Source organism: Bombyx mandarina, chromosome 17, assembly GCF_030267445.1.
Source record: "Bombyx mandarina strain Sakado chromosome 17, ASM3026744v2".
Classification (NCBI taxonomy): Eukaryota; Metazoa; Arthropoda; class Insecta; order Lepidoptera; family Bombycidae; genus Bombyx; species Bombyx mandarina.
Window position 1 is genome coordinate 816,611 of NC_143223.1, and position 20,939 is coordinate 837,549.

Consider the following 20,939-nt stretch of genomic DNA (forward strand, 5'->3'; position numbering starts at 1 on the left):
CTTCACTCAGACACGTCAAACCGTAACAGTAAACACCAAACTTCAGTACAGAGAACTGATAAACTTTAATAATGCGAGTTACCGGCATCAAACTTGCCCTTATCTTTTATTTTTTCATTACTGAAACTGTATTATCTGATAAGGCCCGCAATGTTCTTTTACTATTAGGTGAGTCAGTTTAATATCTTACATTCCAACGTAAGCTTTTTAGTTCAGAGTTCGTGTTATTTATTGATTGGCTTTGGGTCAAGCGAATATTTGAAAGCTTCAACCACGTAGTTTGTAACATAGATAATACACATAGTCACTTAATATTAATCTTTGGATTTTTCAATAAAAGTTTCACGCATCTGAATTAAATCTAAGCACATTAAAATTATACTTTCATAAAAACAAGAACATGTAATCGCAGTTTTTAATGTGATGTGATTTATTGTGAATGCAACTTGTATTTTTTTTAGTTTGGCAAAGTCTTCTTCCGATACCATTGTTACCAGCGTAGTGTTTTTAACATAGACCTATATAGTAGGGACACGACATATTGTTCTATACGTACAATTGCTTATATAAATAGCACCCATTTTGAAGGCACATATATAAACATATATCTATCTCGTTCTTACTCAGTACTTTAACTCGCAGGAAAACAATATAACAGTATTTCAGTGCGTACATAAAATGAAACATGAATATACGTAAATATCTCCGTCTCCGTCTAATGAGGCCGAAAATCCGCCACGTTTAGCGCGCCAAATGTCATTGTCACGTCAGTTCGGCCGTCTGTTTTGGGTTGTACATTATTTATTGACTTTGATATCGATTTAATATGATTGATTATATAAAATTTCATAATTTATCATGCTTAAAACATACAAAAATAATAATTAAAACGTATTTTATAGGATCTCAAGAAAGTCGATGCCCTAAAACTATTATCTATATGTATTTAAATTCATTATGGAGCCCTCATCCGAAAAATCCATTTTTCGGTCGGAATCTATTGATCATGACACTAATCATAAATACCACTTTAAAATATGTCATCAAAACATATTTAGACATTCTGTTTAGATATTTCGGGAAAAAGGCTACCAACAAAATCTCTTCGGAACTATTTCAATAAAATAGTTTTATTCCGCAGTGAGTAAAACACTATTGTAAATTTGTTAAATATTTAATAATTAAGTGATTTTAGAGAGGAAGTCACAAGGAATGACGTTTGTAATTAATGAATAAATGTTCAGTAGGTGTTTTTTTTTTCACGCGGTCCCTTGATAAGTTTAAAATTTGAATCACTCTCAAGCGAAAGTGATTCAAATGGTGCGGCGCACCTTCCTTGGGGTGCACTGCGGTAGTATGTTACGGACTTTAGAGTCAGCAAAACAATTAAAATAGATTGTAATAGTCTAAGAAAAACACGTACTCAAAATACGATAACATTTAGCATGCTAGAAATGGGCTGATGGCTTTGAACTACGCCATATCTTTATGTTTTGCGACAAACGACAACTTTATAAAATCAGTGTAGCAACTTTTAAAAATCATCATAACGTTTACTTGGCAAATTCGAAGGACGAACTTGTCTTAGATTTCACCCATCTAAATCATATCATATTTGCACATAACAATATACCTACTTACTTCCCTATAAGTATAAATTCTACAAATAAATAATACTCATCAATATTTAAAATAAAATGAGCCAAGAACGTTTATCGATAAAACCTGATAACATTGAAATCTTTTGTACAGCACTAAAGCCGCCATGTTTTGTGGCCAGATGACGTCACAGTGGCACGAAATTTTGGTTGACGTTTCATTTCCATAGGTTTCCTACTTCATTGGTTTTTAATACCATGACATGGGGTAAATTGGGATCCTGGGGTAAATTGGGACAAACCTGCGGAAGATTCTCAAAGTACCTGTAGCACGGAATCTACCTAATTTTGTTTATGTTAATATTTATCAATGTATAGAAGAAAAACCAAGTTAACTATGGAAGTACTAAATATGAGTTAAGTTGGTCCCAAAAATTCGTCAAATTAAATTGAAAATAGTGGTTGAAAAGTGTGTTTTAAAACAGCTTACAGAACTTTTAAAAAAAGTAATATTATCGTTGTTTTTTCAATAAGATCACAGTTTATATAAGTTTTTAATACTCCTGGAAATACCACAATAAACGGTAAGTTGCAATATTCTTATTTTAAATACAATATTTCGACAAAATAAAAAATGTATAATTTTTCCTTTCTTTTTGGGGAAAATTGGGACGTATGTAGGGTAATTTGGAACGAGACTGGAAAAATCAGGGACGAGAAAACACAAAATTGGAACGCCAAAAGACAAAATAGGGATGGATTGTTAGGGTTGTCACTGATATCTTATAATAGATTTTTTAGCCTATACTATTACTCAATTGCGTGATGTAAAGAAGGTTAATGTGTTTATCAGTTAGTTTATGTAAGTACTATAGGTAAAAGAAAAGTATATCTATAATTACATTTTTTCGCGACATTTACCTTGTAATATCTGCCCGGTCGTATGTCCTTTATAGCAATAAAATAAAATTAAAAATTAAAAAGAACTCAAACGAATCAAAACTTTTGTTATTTCAGAATCTATTCACGCGTCGAATCATGATTTTTTTAACATTCACAACGCACACACAAATAAAAACAGGCCTCAGATTTTAAATGTAACATTAATTAAAAATCCGAGATATCTAGGTTCCAATTATGAGTGAGTGAATTAATTGAGTTTAGTTATTTAGTTTAGAAAGAATTTCTTTTATTTTTGTTATTATAGGCAGTAATCAGATAAATCTGCTTTTTTATCTTATTCACCTGATATCTTACTCTTGCTCAAAGATTATTTTGAAAATGTTGATTAAATAAAATTGTATTATTGCATTTCCAGTCCTTTTGTTTTCTATTTTATGATTTTGTTTCAGAGTTGTGATTTTTAAGATATTAAATAATAATTTTCTAAAATATAACATGCACATACTTTTTTTGATCATTGTATTGTTGATTATCATTCACGTCACATCGCTTCGGAATAGAAACCAGCTTAATTTACACTATGTTGTGTATTGTGCTTAAATTATGGATTGTATTCATCATTTCGGTCCATATAAATAATTGTATGGCACCTACCTACCTACCTATATATCGCAGTACCGCGAACTGACAACCCTTACAAATATCCCAATTTAACCCTTACCCGTGTCAATTTACCCCGAATGCGGGGTAAATTGGGATGGCCATTATTTTTCCGATTATTTCTTTAAATTGAATAATTAAAATAATGTAACGGTTTTTATCACATATGTACGTTCAAGACTCAACTTATTTCTTTGGTTGAGCAGTGACTATTTAATTGGAACTATGTTAAAATTCAATCTGAAGTTCGATTTTGTCCCTATTTACCCCATTTTACGGTACACTCAATTACTATACAGGGTGTCCTACAATGGGTTTTTCAAGCCGAAACATGGCTATAGTATCGACAATTTAGTTCACTTTAAAAATGTTAAAAACATTATTACAAAAAACTAATTTAGGTACTAATTATTTCAACTGTTCGATGACAGCCCTGACAACAGAAGTACCGCTAGGCCGCTCATTCAGTTAAACGCGTCAAAACGAGATAGACCTTATCATGTTCGTTCAACTTATTTCAAACAATGACTACAAGCAAAATGCAGTTATCTTCTGAACCACAGATGTTTAGTTAGAGGTTAATGTAGTTGTCAGAGGGAGATCCGAAGCTCAACAGTACATTATCCAGGGTGACACCAGAGTCACGAAAAGTATTAAGGGATGGACGAACTCATGGCCCACCCGATGTTAAGTGGTCACCAAACCCCACACATCGCATCAATGCCGCCGCCATCTCGAGGTATAACGGCTCTCTCACCTTTCAAAACGAAACGCATGACTGTTTCGTGGCATAAATATGCAGGGTAGTGGTGCCCACCCGTGCGGGCTCGCAAGACGTCCTACCATCAGTAATAACGTAAATTATAGTTTTTGTGGGTTTGATTCTTATTATATGATGTTATTCCTTTACCGTCACGACACGAATGCACCGGCAATCTTAACCTTTAAGCCACGGTGACTTCCTAAAATAAGGGTGCCGTTTATAATAATTAATGATGTATTAGTACTAGTAGAAGTAGATAAGAGTCATATAAAATCGATGACAACGACAAGCTATGTTTTCTATGCTAAATGTTTTTTCTGTTTAATTTATAGCGGACGATGGTGGTTTTGAGATAGGCGCGTATCGCAACAAAATATGCCAAACGCCGAATATAGATGAATTAGCGCGAAACGGCCTGTTGTTCAACAATGCATTCACATCAGTGAGCAGTTGCTCCCCAAGGTAAGATACACGCGAGAAACGAAGATCCTTCTAAGGTATTAATATTCGCCATCCAAAAAGCACAAATAAATATACAGCATTTTATGTAGCCTATCAACAGCAATACACAGACTGAAGCAGACCGATCTAATGGAATGTGATTACAGTCATTATTGGATATCGTCAAGGTCTGGAGTAAAGCCCCTACTAAGACTACCAAACTGTCAAGAGCTGTTTTCAAGATTCGTTTGAAGAAGGTCATCACATCAAACTGGAACCACTGAGAAAGAGTATGTTGGCCCCCCAGTGGCCCATCGCGCCTCTGGGTGATAAACCGGGATCATCACTAATAAAGAATCGAACGATTGTCATTGTTTTATCAGCGTCACTTGTTTCTCAACAGCCTTCGGTGGAAACCGTCTCACTTTTCGTAATAACCCATTCTTTAGATATCTTTAAATTTTCTTTTACAATCTATATTGTACGTCTTAGTTAGCCCAATTGTACTTCAACAAAAGAGACTAAAATATCATCTAGAATCTAGATGCATGTGAATATAATTCACATTTGATTGAGAATATTCTAGATAGTCGATGTCAATCAAATGTGCATTATTAAAGATAACACAAAAACTACCTACTGGTGGCCTGGAATTTGAATGAAAGAAACATCAACCTCCGTTCATACAAAAAAAACAGCCGAATTGATTACCTCCTCATTGGTTTTAAAGTTGTTTTTTTTTTCATTTTGTAAATGCCGTCACATACCTTAAAACATGAGTTCTAAGGCCTCAGTTTTAACAAATCAACAACTGCCCCACCTTTTAAACCGAAACGCATTAGTGCTTCACGGCAGAAATATGTGGGGTGGTTGTACCTACCCGTGCGAACTCATAAGACGTGCTACCACCAGCAAAAATGAAGTCCTTTAAAAATCAATAAAGAAGCTCATGGCAATTGGTGATCCATGCGTCCTCTCGAGTCTTGCCAAGTGCCTAAATCCTACTCAACTTAACCTTGGGACACACCATTATGTTTCCTGTTACTGATGATATTAAATGATTTCATAAATTTTTCAAGAGTTTCAAGGTTTGAAGCTTCAGTAGCCTAATGATAAGAGGCCCTGTGTACTCGAGTGAAGCGATTGTGTGTCCCAACTTTCAGTAGTGAATAGGAACTTGCATGCAATATTTGCAATTAAATGCAATAGGAAGTGGAGTATTGTAAACTTTTTTTTTTATTGATTATGTGGGTGGACGAGCTCACAGCCCACCTGGTGTTAAGTGGTTACTGGAGCCCATAGACATCTACAACGTAAATGCGCTACCCACTTCGAGTTAAGTTCTAAGGTCTCAAGTATAGTCACAACGGCTGCCCCACCCTTCAAACAGAAACGCACTACTGCTTCACGGCTGAAATAGGTAGTGTGGTGGTACCTACTCGTGCGGACTCACAAGAGGTCCTACCACTAGTAAACCTGCATGGATAAACACGGCTATTTATTTAAAAACTTTCTGCAGAATATAAAAAACAAACAAAAGTTGTTTAATGGAGTTTTTTTTCTCGGCGGATTAACAGTCGGGCAGCACTCCTGACTGGGTCGCCGAGTCACCAGAACGGAATGTACGGGCTGCACCACGGCGTCCACCACTTCAACTCCTTCGACAACGTGACCAGTCTGCCGAACTTACTGCGCGAGAACGGAATTATGACGGGTGCGAATATTTCTTGTTGTTTTTTTTTTCTACCTAAGCTGATAGCCCCGAGAGAATATTTCAGCGTAATCTTAACTAGTAGGTGAGCTCACGGGGCTTAAACCGGGGTTATGCTAACACTGACCCTAGCAAGAGCAGTGCTTCGTAGAATCTACCACCGGATCGGAAACGCGACCCACTTAGAAGATCCGACGAGAAACTCAGTGGGCTGTGTCTATGGGTTAATTCGCTCGTTGAGCCCTTCGTCGCAAGCGACGGATTCGACGAGGACGGTGACCGGTGCTTGTGGTGCCTAAAAGCACCGTTAATGGATCGGGAGGATCCGTAATGACGTGTTTTCGGCGACGTCGACTGTTTACCATTCGGTCTACAGGATCGGGTATGTTTGTATTGTTACTGCTCGATTATGTCACTAAATAGTTTCTATAGGCCGTGTTATATACATAGACTTCGCTGTAAAGATTTCAAGTCTCCATTCTTTTTTTTATTTCTGTTAACACGGACATATAAAACATTTTTGTGTTTTAATAATAATAATTCATTTATTTATCGGATAATAGTAATCAAAGAATGAAAAAAAAAACAAAATAAAATAAACGAACAAGTAGGCCTTCTCAACTTTAATTATAATATTATTTCTAAGCATTACTTACAATTTCTACCTTATTTTTATTTACGAGGGTATTATTCTTTTGTTAATCCGCAAGTGAACCATGGTAAAATCGTTCAAGTACTGACAGTCATAACGATTTGCCAATGCCTTCAGGATACTGTTAGGGTTAACTGTTTTATGCATTTACAATTTGTAAAAACCTAAAAAGTTATATTCCTTTCCATCCACATAACAATCACATACTTTCTGGTTTGTATCAGACCATCCTTGTATGAATGTAATGGGGTCTTTCATCTTAAAAATGTTTCCAACAGGCCACTCCGCGTTTTATCGGCCGCCTGCAAAACTAACAATGCGGTCCCCTGATTACCTTTCTGCTTATTCTATCGGGCTTTTAGAGAGGAATTTTATGTTGAACAAACCGTCGTCGTGAAAGTAACGCCCTTGCGCGGTATCCTTCTAGTGTGCTTAGTGCGAGTTCCATGATGACCTGGAACTTAACTCAGTAAGTAAGTATCTATAGTCGGCATCATTGCGCCGCTTTGAGAAGGCGGCACGACATGAGAACCCTCTTGTCGTGGCCGCTGGAAATTACATACCCGGTCCTGTAGACCTAAACTAAAACGTCGTGCTAAACAGTCGACGTCGCCTAAAACACTTCATTACAGATCCTCCCGATCCATTAACGGTGCTTTTAGGCACCACAAGCACCGGTCACCGTCCTCGCCGAAGAGCCCACTGAGTTTCTCGCCGTATCTTCTCAGTGGGTCACTTTTCCGATCCTGCGGTAGATTCTGGGAAGCATTGCTCTTGCTAGGGCCAGTGTTGGCAACACTCCGGTTTGAGCCCCGTGAGCTCACGTTAGGGTGAAGCTGATATATCTAGCCTCTCAAGGCTATCAGCATAGGTAGGAATAAAAAAAAAGTGCGAGTTTTTTAACTTCTCGATCACGTAAAAGTTAACCCACATTTGATGTAGTTGAAACAACTCCATCACGTTTGCCGCTAGGGGCGCTGTTCTAACGCCATACAAATTTGAGTTAACTTTAACGCGGTAGAGAAGTTAATAAACTCGCACTAAGCACACTGCGAGCCCGTTCTCGGTGGGCCTGATCTCAAAGAAGTGGTCACATTCACCAGGGAGCTATGATCCGCGAGCTCAGTAGCCCGTTGCTTACCAACAGTCACGGTTACTGGCACTAACGCATCCTCACGTGTAGTGTGAATTTAACTGCGTTTTACTCATTATGAACAGGTATAATTGGTAAAAAGCACGTCGGGCCTTCGAGCGTGTATCAGTTTGATTATGAGCAGACGGAGGAAAACAACCACATTAATCAGGTCGGTCGCAACATCACCCACATGAAGCTGCTCGCCCGGGAGTTCATCGCGAGTGCAAACAAGGAAAACAAGTAAGCAAACATTAGTCAGGCTTAAAACATGTCTTTGTATGGAGTCGCAAAACCCAATAAATGTATAATATTAAAGTATTAAACTTTGGCGTGAAATTTTAAACCTTTAACTGAATGTTTTTGGAAGAGTTATTTATTTATTTATTTATTCCATTCAATACAAAGTCAGGCTTACAGTTTGCACCAAAACGCGTAACTCGTTAGTGCAAAAAACATTATTAAAATTATTAAGTACTATTATTATGCTAATAATAACATTATTTTGGAAAAAAGTATTCCCCAACTATCGGCAAACACGTCAGCATCCTGGATTTCGGACAGAAATTCGTTTAACAGCTTTTAATTAGCTTTGGGATCAATTTGTTTCATTAATGCAGATGCAGAATCTTTTTCAATAATACCGGATGTTTAGTAAACTGTTTCAGTCATACCGTTTTTGTAATGTTGACGGTCGATGTTGATCCGATTTCTTAGGCCCTTCTTCTTGTACGTGGCCTTCCATGACCCGCACCGCTGCGGACACAGCGACCCGCAGTACGGGCCCTTCTGCGAGAGGTTCGGCTCCGGCGAAGAAGGAATGGGCACCATTCCAGACTGGCAGCCGTGGTACTATCAGTGGGACGAGATTCAACTACCTTACTTCATACAGGTAGGCAACGGCTTGGCTCTGCCCCTAGCATTGCTGAAGTCCATGGGCGACGGTAACCTCTCACCATCAGGTGGGCAGTCTGCTTGTCTGCCTACAAGGGAAATAAAAAAACCCTTGTTTGGTTTAGTTGTACGGGAAAGCTCACATTCCACCTGATCATGAATATTTACTGAATTGCCTATATTGCAAAATAGATGCTTTGCACTAGAAATATAAATATTAGTACTTCAACTGCTGCAGGGTATCAATGGCCCGTATTATCGTTCATTGGAGGCACGTAACGCAGGTTTTATAAGCATTATCGCAACTTGCAGGACACGGAGGCGGCCAGGAGGGACATTGCCGCCCAGTACACAACGATGTCGCGACTCGACCAAGGTGAACCGACTGTATATTACTGTATCTACGAGCTTTAATTAGATTATTTACTGGTGGTAGGACCTCTTGTGAGTCCGCACGGGTAGGCACCACCGCCCTAATTATTTCTGCCGTGAAGCAGTAATGCGTTTCGGTTTGAAGGGTGGGGCAGCCGTTGTACCTATACTGATACTGACTATACCTTAGGACTTATATCTCAAGGTGGGTGACGCAATTACGTTGTAGATGTATATAGGCTCCAGTAACCACTTAACACCATGTGAGCTGTGAGATCGTCCATCCGATTAAGCATTAAAAAAAAGAGATCATATGTACACAGTTAAAAGTTTCGTATTCATCACAGCGAACTAAAATAGTTGTAATATTAATTAAAATCGGCGCAACTTGGTTATCGTCATATCACAAATATTATACATTACTTAAACAATCTTTTTCGTAACATGATACGTGTCTCAAGATGGCGGTTGGTGAGTACTGACCGTGTGACGTTTCCTATGGATCCCTTCGCCGTGGAGGCTCTTGTGGTAAGCAGGAGATCCCGTATGGAGGCGGGGTTACAGCAAATGAAAGGTGAACTTCGTAGCGTAGACGCTCCTGGCCAGACGCCAGTTTGCTCCACCGGGGCGGTATGCTGCCGCTTCTGTGACCAGTTCCAGTACATACCTATTCCAAAATAGGTTGGTTATTTATTGACAAACAACCAACCCCGTTTTTGAATATGTATCGACTGACTGGGGACTGAAGCTATCAATATATAAGTGAACAGTAGGTCCGGTGCTTCAAGAGTAATGCAATAATAAAATTTAAAACCTTCCTTTAGTTTCCTCAACTTGGGTAAATACTACTTAATATTGTCCTTATTACATTTTCGCAAACCTTTTTCAGGGGTCGCCCTTATTCTGAAAGAACTGGAAAGCGCAGGGCACGCTGACGATACGTTAGTCATCTACACTTCAGACAACGGCATACCATTTCCATCGGGGAGAACTAATTTTTACGATCCGGGATTACGGGAGCCCCTCATCATACGCTCACCTTCATCTTCAGCCAGAAAAAACGAGGCTTCAGGCGCCATGGTCAGCTTACTGGACATAATGCCAACCGTGCTAGACTGGTTTAGAATTGAGAAAGAAATGACAAATGACATTTGGGATGGAGATACACCAAAGAGTCTCTTACCTATACTGGAGAAAGGTCAGACCAATATTACCTTAATATGCTATAGTATGGTGTAATCGGAATGTCTTCGAGTCAGCCACGGAGATATAATACCACCTCATTATCACTACATAGTATAAAACAAATCGCTTTCTCCGTCCCTATATCTGTCTGTCCCTATGTATGCTTAAATCTTTAAAACTACGCAACGGATTTTGATGCGTTTTTTTTTTTTTAATAGATAGAGTGATCGAAGAGAAAGGTTTATATGTATAATAACATCCATTAAATAGTGGAGAAATCAATAATAAATTACAGTTTCCGAAGCGAAGCGAGGGCGGGTCGCTAGTTTACACATATAGTACATAAATTGAGTAAACACCAGAAAAAAAAGGTTCACAATTGGTACTGGAAATATTGCTTAAAGTTCGCTTCCAAACTTCCCAGGATCATATGCTAGGTTAATTTGAAGAGTTCGTGAAAATTTTAACGAAATCGGTTCAGCCGTTGGGGCGTCTATAGGGAACATACACCCATAAATACATATGTACGTAATATATACATCGACATATTATGTAGATATACTCTGAATAAAAATCGGTAAAAAAAACTTTTAAGTTAAACGGTTTTATTTTATGTGCACCGAAAACTACAAAATAAATAAATAGTTACAAATGGTTTTGGGCAAGACTAACGCAAACTCATACTTTTAAAAGTGATTTCGATAACACAATGAATTGTTATTGCTGCCCTGGGCACCAGTCCGCCACCAGCCCAGGGTCCAGTGGTTGCTACAAGGGGTGCTCCGTTGTGGGTTGCAGAGCCGCCGCCCTCGGACTCGGACGCGGTGTTCGCCTCCCAGACGCACCACGAGATCACGATGTACTACCCGATGCGCGCCGTGCGCACGCGCCGCTACAAGCTGCTGCACAACCTCAACTACGGGATGCCGTTCCCGATCGACCAAGATCTATACGTCTCGCCCACATTCCAGGTTATATTAGTGCACATTGAAAATATTTAATTTCTTTTTAATGCAAAACCGCCCCTCATTTTGAAACGTAAGCTCTAATTCTCTGTTCTAATACAACAACTATCTCATCCTTCAGACCGGACCCTTGATTGCTTTGCGTGAGAACTCGACATGATATTACTTGTGTGAGCTCGTAAACTCCCTACCACGGTTGTTCAAGATTGCAGAATTTGATAAAACAATTAAATTATATAAAGAAACTGCAGCTCAAAAATGGCCTCCCAAGATTTTAATAACCATAGGCAAACTTAATCTAGTCGTTGTGATTCAATGTACCGTAATTATTTTGAAACAAACATCATTTTCCATTCCCTTAAAAACAGGGAGACTAATTTACAGTAAGCACTGACGGAACGTTAATAAGACTTCTAAAAAACTAAAATAATGATATTAAAAATGCTACTCCTTTTTTGTGGAGCCTGTGGTCTTTTGGATAAGTGACCCCTCGCTTCGGGTTTTATTTATTTAGATATTCATCAAACTATCTCTGAAACGTTTCTTGTTTTCACGTTATCAGTCAATATAAAGGAAAGCACACGAAATCTAACAAGTCATTAATTTTATAATCTGTAATTCATAGGACCTATTAAACAGAACGCGCAGCAAGCAGCCTCTACCTTGGTACAAGACGCTGAAGCAATATTACTACCGGCCGCAGTGGGAGCTCTACGACCTTCGTAAGGATCCGGCAGAAACCAATAACTTACATGGTAACCTTAATATCCAATATCTATAGAATAAATTGATACTTTGATCTCGTGTTACAAGGTAGTGATATGGCGATGTCTATGGGCTCTGTTTAACCTCTGAGAGTCGTAAATCCTAGAAGTGTATTGGACTAGTTTAGGCACAGGCCGCTCAAGGCAACACAGGTGAAAAGAGAGTATAAACAAACCAGAGTAAATAGTGATAGTGTGGTGACGTCTCAGATGTGAACAATATTAATTCGATAACAGTACTTTTTTGGCATGTTTAATTAAATACCAATGCTACAGTAATTCACTTATAAAAAGACAAAAGACTTATCTCTCAAGACGATACGCGACGGCGATGATCTCTTACAAATCACCAACGATGTGATATGAAGATTGTTAGCAGTTTTATTTTCTGACCTTAATACTTTCTTTGATGATCAAGGGAAACCATCCCTGGAGGAGGTGGAGTCGAATCTCCGAGAACGATTGTCGCGATGGCAGCGCTCCACCCGCGACCCGTGGCTGTGTTCGCCCGACGCCGTCATGGAACGCGACTCGGACAACGCCGTGTGCCGCAGTCTAGACAACGGAATCCTAAACTATCATACACTATAGCTTTCATTGCATTGACATATCTATTGAGGAATTTAAATACCGTTAGGTTAATGTGAAACTGTAGATAGATATTTTAAATCTTTTTAATATTAAAGAACAAATATAAATCTAAGAAATATATTTTTTACAATAACATTTAACGTGCTAACTGCTACTTTTAAGAATAACTGTAAAATTTTCATAGCTTCACAAATAAAAGTAAGTTGAGATTTATTGTTATAAATTTTTTATTTGTTGTTATTAAGAATTAAAAAAATTGATTCTATTCGTTTCGTTTTTTCTTTGGATACAATTTCGTAAGTACGTAGGTAAATTACGGTATCTAAACTCTTTATTGAAAAAATTAAAACAAACAGCCGATACGCTGATTATTTTACAACATTTTCCCGGCACATTTCTGCCAATGTAGCCAGAACACCAATACTATTTGTTTCTATGTTAATGTGGACAAGAATTTTGGTACTGACCGAAAAAGGACTTTTACTCTAACTCGTCCGACCCTAATATTTTGGGTTGAGGATCTGACTGATATAAGCTACCATATTCCGATTCTGACAATCAATCTTCTTTAAAAAGTACTTTATTACTGAATATTTGATTAGCGGCTTAATAACACAATTAATTTTATATTTTGTCCGATAACACATTCATTTCTTTAAACGTATTGTGAAAAGACGGTGAGAGTAGCTTTTACGTTACAAGTCATGTATTCGCGAAACAAAAATGTTCTTTTTTTGCGTCGCTACGTCGCTAAGTTGAGCCTTGACCTGGTCAGTCCACCATACGGGAGACCTGCCGCGCAGTCGGACACACTATCCTGCCCTGCACGACCGTGCGCTCCACGGAAAGGTATCAACTCCGTGATACATGTTCAAAAAATGCCATGATATTGAGACAGCACCGTGCCGGAGAGATGCTTAACTATTTTCAATTCCTCAATAATGTACTCGTTGGTGCGATATTCAGTTGACCATATCCCAAGCGTTTTTCTCCAGTACCGCATCTCAAGTGCGTGTTTCCTGCGTTTCCCACTATCTTGCAGGGATTCTTCAAAACTGTTCTTAATTCATCTTCTTGGTGTTTTTCGGGTTTTAATGTATAATAACGGTGCTTAAAATAATAATTTTATGGAATGCCGTTTATTAAAAGTTGACTCTATCATTGATTGAAATATCAAGAAGAACTATTCGTTTTACAAATGAATCACTAGGAATACATTCTTTCAATAGCTGAATAATAATCATAAATGAATTTTCAATCTCATTTCACTCTCATAATAAATATTATCTTATGGGCTCGATCTCTTTGCCCGTCACATTACACCATTTTTAACAAAATTATTCATTGGCCGTCTCTCAAATATATTAAGTGTATAATCTATGGTCTGTCAATAATGAATGTCAAATCGTAGATAGACTATTAGGTACGGATTTACATTTTAAAAGCTAAATCATACAGTTTTTATTTTAAATACCAAATTAAAACCTTTAAATTTATTTTTCGGTAAACCATATAAACTATAAAATTTTGTGTTGGACATGATATTTTTTTATAACCTAAATTTTTTGTTTTAGTTGAAAGTAAACAATGGCCACAAATTATACAAAATATGCTCAACTAATTAATGCGTCGACAACGTACGCGCGACGAATGAAGCGCCTGTCCAATAGGATCTTTGGCGAAGTTGCCCTACCTACCAACTCCAAGTCCATGAAGGTTGTCAAAATCTTCTCTGCTCGACCTCTGCACACAAATGAGGAAATTATACACTATTATCCTAGACACATGGAGACGCATAAACTGATGATGAATTTAAGAGATTATGGTCTATTCCGTGATGAGCATCAAGACTTTAAGGAGGAGATGAAGAGATTGCGAGAACTCCGAGGTAAAGTCAAGGTTTGGAGGCGGTTGCTTGATAAGAAGGCGGAAGAAAAAGAATAAGTGGCGTAGTATGTTTAGTATAATTAATATGTAAAATAAAAATCACTATTTAGTAACAATTTAATAACAACTCATTACCTACACCTTACGTTAATAAAATACGTTATTATTGTTACCTTGCCTTACCTTATATTAATGCACACCGTATTAAATGTAGAGGCGTATTTTCAAATTTATTCACAAGAATGTTATTCATATCTTAACTATAAAGTGGGATGCTTGAAAGTAAGGCAGTTAATTAAAATAAACTATCAATAATCTCAACTATGATTCAAATGAATGAAACAGGTTCTTAATGTATGTAGGTTTAGAGTGTTGTGATAGGTTAAAGTGATGAACTCCCAGAACTGCTTATATTCTTTATTTAAAGAAATATACATTTATTGTTTGATGTGTACTTCAACATGCACCTTTCATGAAATTGATTTTGTGTTATATAAAACATTTGAAAAATTACTTCTTAGTTATGGCAAAAAATTGCATGTGCAGATGATTATATACAAGTCAATATTGTTAACTATAAATGGTATTTAGGGGCTGGGTGTTTGTTAGTCTTTATACCTTAGTAAGTGCACTACGTAAACTACGTTTTTGTCTTCTTCTTTGGAATAGTTGTTAAGTGCATCTCACTTGTCATTACTTAATATTGAGACAAATATTACTCATTTCTGCTCTCAAGCAGAGAGCCTACAAACAAGTCGATGAAGAAAACTCTTTTGAATACTGATTCGTCTGCATAGAGGGAACAACTACCTACTGTTTATTGTGACTAGGTTACACATACGCCTGTACGGATAGGTGAGCTCACGGGCTCAACCTGAGAGAATTTGCTAACACTCGACCTAGTGAGAGCAGTGCTTCGCAGAATCTACCACCGGATCGGAATCGCGACCCACAGAGAAGATTCGACGAGAAACTCAATGAGCTGTGAATATGGGTTAGTTCGCTCGTCGATCGACGAGTTCGATGAGGACGGTGAACGGTGCTTGAGGGCCCTAAAAGCACCGAGAGTGAATCTGGGGGATAAGGTTTTCGTGTCGTTTTATCGAAGTAGCCATCTGACGCTTCCTTACGTATTGGTACTAGATTTAGGTCGTCGTGAAGATCTACATTGCTCACATACCAGGGTGCTTCGACGGCTATCCTGCTGAAACGGGATTGGATGACCTGGAGTGCTTTACATCAGAATAGAAATGCAGAAGTAGAACAAACACCGGAATCGCGCTATCGAAATCTTAATTAAGACTGTAAGTGTAAGTATAAAAGTTCAAATGTAATGCCGAGTTTACATTACGAAATTAGTGTCATGCATGTTGAGCTCAGTTTCACGAAAGTAGTTTCGATATATGCGAAAGTAATTTCGTTAATTAGTTAGTGTCGCGAAATCCACAGTATCGCAGTAACCATGGCGCCTTCAGCATCAAAGCTATAATTTGCTATATTCAATGTAGCTAAAGAAATGCTTATATAGCTATAAACTTAAAAAAATACTATCAAGAAAAAAAAAAAGTTGATAGATTCGAGGATGGTTAACAAGAAGGCATTTAGGTGCAATGAAGTTAGTCTCTGAATTAGCAGATGAAGATCCTGAGAGTTATAAAAACTATTTCCGAATGAGTGAAGATAATTTTGATTTTTTACTATAGGTGTTTCGGGACCCTTGTCATTGATATTCATTAATAAGATCTATATTTTTTCTGTACTCCATCATTGGTTTGCCATTTTCAACGCTTGAAGCGCGTCCGAACTAACAATACACACGTCCGCACAGCACAGGCCCTTTCGCGACATTAGTTTCACGTCGCGTCTACACTATGAAATTAGTTGCATGACACTAATTTCACCAAAAAATCGCGCAGGGCACGAAACTAATTTACATTCATGAAATTAATGCATGCATTACGAAAGTATTAAATTACACGTGAAACTGTTGGTAAAACTAATGTCACGAAATTAATTTCACGCCACTAATTTCGTAATGTAAATTCGGCTTAACAGTCTTAGGACTGTCAGTCAACTGAGTAAATTCCACTCGACCTTTTGAAGATATTCATAATTGTCACTGCAAAGTATTACACTACAGGTACATAAAAACTTGAATGCAATTTCAATGATTATAGCTTGGATGAGTGAATGAGGTCACGACCTACCTGGTGTTAAGTTGTTACCACAGCTCATAGTTATCAACTTATAGTTTGAGGTTGACGTCACGCCAATAACGTGCGACACCTTTCATATCTACCAGCTACCATGCTCCTGTGTCTACCATCTGTGTGGGCTTATTATGCAGCCATTCCACAATAAATGCATAACTATTGTCAGTAGCGGACAAATAAATGAAAAAAACGAGAAAATAGCCATTGTTTATTTGATTACAAAATCTTTCGTCAGGAAATAAATTGCTACATAAAATTATTTTTTAACAACATGTGCCTCGGGACTCGCTCACGGCGCACCGCTGCAGACATCGTCTCGTATCAGAGCCGCAGGCAAATACGCAGGCTATTTTTATATTAATTCATTTAAAAACTAGAAAAAAAAAGACTTAAGAAATCAAATCTAAACATACGATTTTGGAATTTACCACAAAATATCGTTTTCATTTTTTTTCGACGTTCTCATTACAAACGGTGTTTACTAATTATTGGCATGCTTGTGTAACTTGTCCATGGGCAACACTAACGCCATCTTTACAGTACAGCAACCATGGAAGTAGCAGCCACATTTACAAAATATAAGATTCTGCCATTTTACAATATAATCAGTCAATTCACGTTCATTACATTATTATTTAATGCTTGCTTCAGACGCGGGAACAATATTTAGATACGTGCTTAAACCTAGATTGTTTTGAAACAATTAAATGAAACAAAATTTGTTTTTTTAGAAATCAATTTGACTTTAGGCTTAAGGTTGTTTGAACATTTTCTACACCTGCGGCAATAACTAGGCATAGACCAAATGAAATCATACCGGTGACAATTATAATTATTAGCCGTCATTCCAGTGCTCGATTATAGAGCAGGCCAGCATATGACCATGTATTACGTGGTTGAGTGACGACTTAAACTCATTTACGATACTAAACGTAACATTTAATGGCATTCAAATAGTGCTCGATATTAGTTTAAAATGACCGCTTTATATATTCAATTAATTGATTAATCAAAAACGATAAGCTATCTTGGGTTGAAAATTTTAAGTACGATAATATAGAACGATTATATGAATAAATATGGTGTAGTTTAAGGTTATATTTTACGGGAAATTATTAAAAAATGAGTTGCATTGTGTTTACATACACTGCTCTCTAATTTACTTTGAAATTGATGCATATCTTATAGTCTTAAACATTTGATATTATCTTTGGTTACGGCTAGATTTTGTGGATTGTTCTACACAAGGGCGGGTAACCTTTTCCGTGAAGGGCACTATCATGGCAAATCTAGTATTTTCAAGGGAGCTAGAATTATTTGAACGACTTTTTCGGGCATGCGCTATTTATTTATTTATTCGAATTCATGTCTCGGAATTGAATAACCCCTGCGCCCCCAGTAGGGAGTTGCTTGGCAAATTGTCGTGGCAAGCCTGATTTGTTTGATGTTCACAATATTCTTTTGGTTAACTTCTTTTTAACCGACATCAAGAAGGGTGAAGGTTCTCAATTTGTATCATTATATTATAGATAAGAAAATCCGCGGTGAGATCAGTAAATAGATAAGTTTAAAAACTTCTTAAAGGTGCATGGAAAAATATTTCGTTCAAAGTAGTATAATAATTAAGTTAAATATTTATAAACAAGTATATGAAATGGAGCAAATTTGAAATAAAAGGTTTGTTTAGAAGCAACATCGCATCTATGGTACTCTTTTTGTGAAGAAGTATCTAATAATTTGTTGCTATTCACAACAATTTTGTTGGACCGGTTTAAATCGATTCTGCAGGTTTACCCACGTTGCCCATATTTGATCTACATATGACGTGAAACGATATCATTATGATTACAAAGTAAAAATTAAAAGTTCTAAAAATATAATGTTTGAAGATGACATTAATCAAATTGATATAAATAGTTTTTTAGTTTAATTCACTTTGAATGCCTAAACTTATTTGCCCAAAAGCTAGTGTCCAGAATCGATTACGTTATTTTTGTTTTGTTTGCAAGAATTTCATGATCAAGTGATTGACGGAAATGCCAAAAAAATTATCTAGCATTGACATTTCTAGTCTTTTTGAAGTTTGACATATTGTTATCTCATAGTAGCGAGACCTAATCTGTGGCTTAAATTGCGAATATGTATCTACATCAAGAAGATTTGACAAAGGATTTGGGACTTTTTGGCGGGAACGCGAGGAGTGAAGTTGTGTGATTTGTTTTATTTTGTCTATTTAGTGTTTCTTCAGGTTTAAATGTGTAATAATGGTGGTTTATTAACTGTTTAATATCTGTGAAAGTGCACAAATGTGGGAAAATGAAACAAAGCTGCTGGACGTAACTTCTCGGGTTCCTCCAAAAAGTCCACTGAAAAAATCTCAGTAAATGACCACCATTTTACTGCGATTATATTTCATCCCATATCATTTCATTTCATTAAATTTCATCCCAGTTGATTAATGTCTCAAATTAATCATCTTCATTTCATTTCACTCCATATTATCATTTTTCATAAAATTAAGAATTTAAAGTCATGTCTTATTTTACATAAGACATGATTTAAAGGTCTTAGTTACTAGGTCATAAAATCTCTTAAAAAAAAAAAACAAAGGATTTGGATGTTGCAAGTGTTGAATGCCATCAAATGGTACAGGCCACGGAATACATAAAGCACAGTGCGAGTTCGCTCGGTGCTCACACAAAACTGTGGTTCACTTATTAATCTTTAATATAAAGGCGGATATTATTTAAAAACTACACGACGGACGCGGGGACCAGTAAGCGAAAGCGTATTCGTGAAGACCTTGCCGGCGTATCCCAAAACATTATTACTATTTTATTCGTATTGTTTTTATTCTATTATCACGTTCCAAGAAAAAAGTTTTTTATTCATAAAAAAACTAAAGTTAATTTTTTTCTTTTTCGTTTTTCATTACCGTGTTTCCTTTGCCGGTGTGAGGTATTGCCAGGTTTGTTAACATACCTTCGTGATTATTAGGTATTAGAAGAAATGTATTATAAAGTTGAAGCGATATTTTTATTTGTGAAAAAATCACTACTTTATGTTGTGTTGACCCTATACAAAGTTGAAATTTAATAACAGTTTTTCTATATTCAGCTGCAAACGCATCACGATGTTAGTTCTTAGATGAACCTTTACATCTGTCTGTCGGAGTACGTCACCACACATACGGATGTGACGCCAAAGATGTTGTCAGAAAAAAAAAAAACAATCAATTGAAGGCAAGAAGTGTCCTAATTTAACTTTTTTTTAAACAACATTCTACGAAAAGCTCATCACGACAATTAAACTTACAACACTGACGTAACGCTAAGCTATCCTATAAAAAATTATATTGAACTCATTTTCAAACTGTCTGTTTCAAACACCATGTTACAAATATTGCAGCTACGTTATTAAAATGTAAGGTTTGCTGTTGAATAAAACATAACCGTCGGTCGCAGATACAGCAATTTAGACCTAAGCTTTGTAAATTTTAAGCTCATAATTTAATACTCAGTCGGTAGATACGAGTTGGGTCTTAACGCAGGTCGGGCTCTTACTGTTGCGAGTTCATTAACAAATTAAACACTTTCAAAATTAAAGTGAATCGTTCAAGCACAAGTTGAATCGGTCCCGGAACTGATCCCGGACACACGGGTAGCCTTCGCTTAGGATATAAATAATATAATTTTAAGTCCACAAAGTATTCCTCGGAACTTCATTCTCAGATAACCCAAAGATCAACGTACTAAATTTATTTGACTCACTACAATTGTGAAAGTGTAATTGCACCCCGCGGGGAGGCCACCCCCCGCTGGGGTCCCCCGTAACACTCATCGATGGGAAGAAGCCAAATTCATCATCACGTTAAAACGAATTTTGTAATCCAAATTGTATTATTTTCAAATCAGTCGTTGTATGTGAGTTCACCCCCCTTTTTTAAATCGCAAAAAAGGGTGGGGACAGGCGCTCGCCGGCGACCAGGGGTACATTATCCGTCACTTATATTTAATGTTTTATTTGGTACATTCAGCACGCAGCCCACGATGCGCCGCCTCTCGCACTGGAATTACGAGATAATTACTTTTAATTATTCGTTCGGAACTTATTCAATGTGAGTGTTGAAAAAAGGTGCAGTTTAAAAAAAAAATCTAAATTATTTTATTTTATTGCTTAGGTGGGTGGACGAGCTCACAGTCCACCTG

General features: G+C 37.1%; 3 protein-coding genes across 7 annotated transcripts in view; 2 read left to right on the forward strand and 1 right to left on the reverse strand.

Annotated features, from left to right (window-relative positions):
- Positions 1 to 26: 26 nt before the first annotated feature.
- Sgsh (N-sulfoglucosamine sulfohydrolase) lies at positions 27 to 12,896 on the forward strand. The gene is made up of 10 exons (XM_028176510.2): positions 27 to 168; positions 4,257 to 4,386; positions 5,943 to 6,079; positions 7,947 to 8,103; positions 8,578 to 8,752; positions 9,067 to 9,130; positions 10,016 to 10,324; positions 11,110 to 11,282; positions 11,902 to 12,031; positions 12,459 to 12,896. The coding sequence occupies exons 1-10, from the start codon at positions 72 to 74 to the stop codon at positions 12,629 to 12,631; spliced, it is 1,545 nt and encodes a 514-aa protein (XP_028032311.2). The 5' UTR covers positions 27 to 71; the 3' UTR covers positions 12,632 to 12,896.
- A 1,089-nt stretch (positions 12,897 to 13,985) lies between these two features.
- On the forward strand, positions 13,986 to 14,634 carry mRpS33 (mitochondrial ribosomal protein S33). 2 transcript variants are annotated; one of them, XM_028176536.2, is made up of 2 exons: positions 13,986 to 14,054; positions 14,206 to 14,634. In XM_028176536.2, the coding sequence occupies exon 2, from the start codon at positions 14,219 to 14,221 to the stop codon at positions 14,573 to 14,575; it is 357 nt and encodes a 118-aa protein (XP_028032337.1). In that variant the 5' UTR covers positions 13,986 to 14,054; positions 14,206 to 14,218; the 3' UTR covers positions 14,576 to 14,634. The 2 variants fall into 2 exon arrangements, with proteins under 2 accessions (XP_028032337.1, XP_028032338.1); XM_028176537.2 differs by having other exon boundaries at positions 14,014 to 14,134.
- Positions 14,635 to 16,925: 2,291 nt separating this feature from the next.
- Positions 16,926 to 20,939, reverse strand: part of gig (TSC complex subunit tuberin) — a 42,917-nt gene continuing 38,903 nt past the window's right edge. For all 4 annotated transcript variants that reach the window (XM_089734069.1, XM_089734071.1, XM_089734070.1 and 1 more), the window contains one exon: positions 16,926 to 20,797. The gene's annotated coding sequence lies outside the window, so the exon portion shown is untranslated. The remainder of the gene's footprint in view (positions 20,798 to 20,939) is intronic.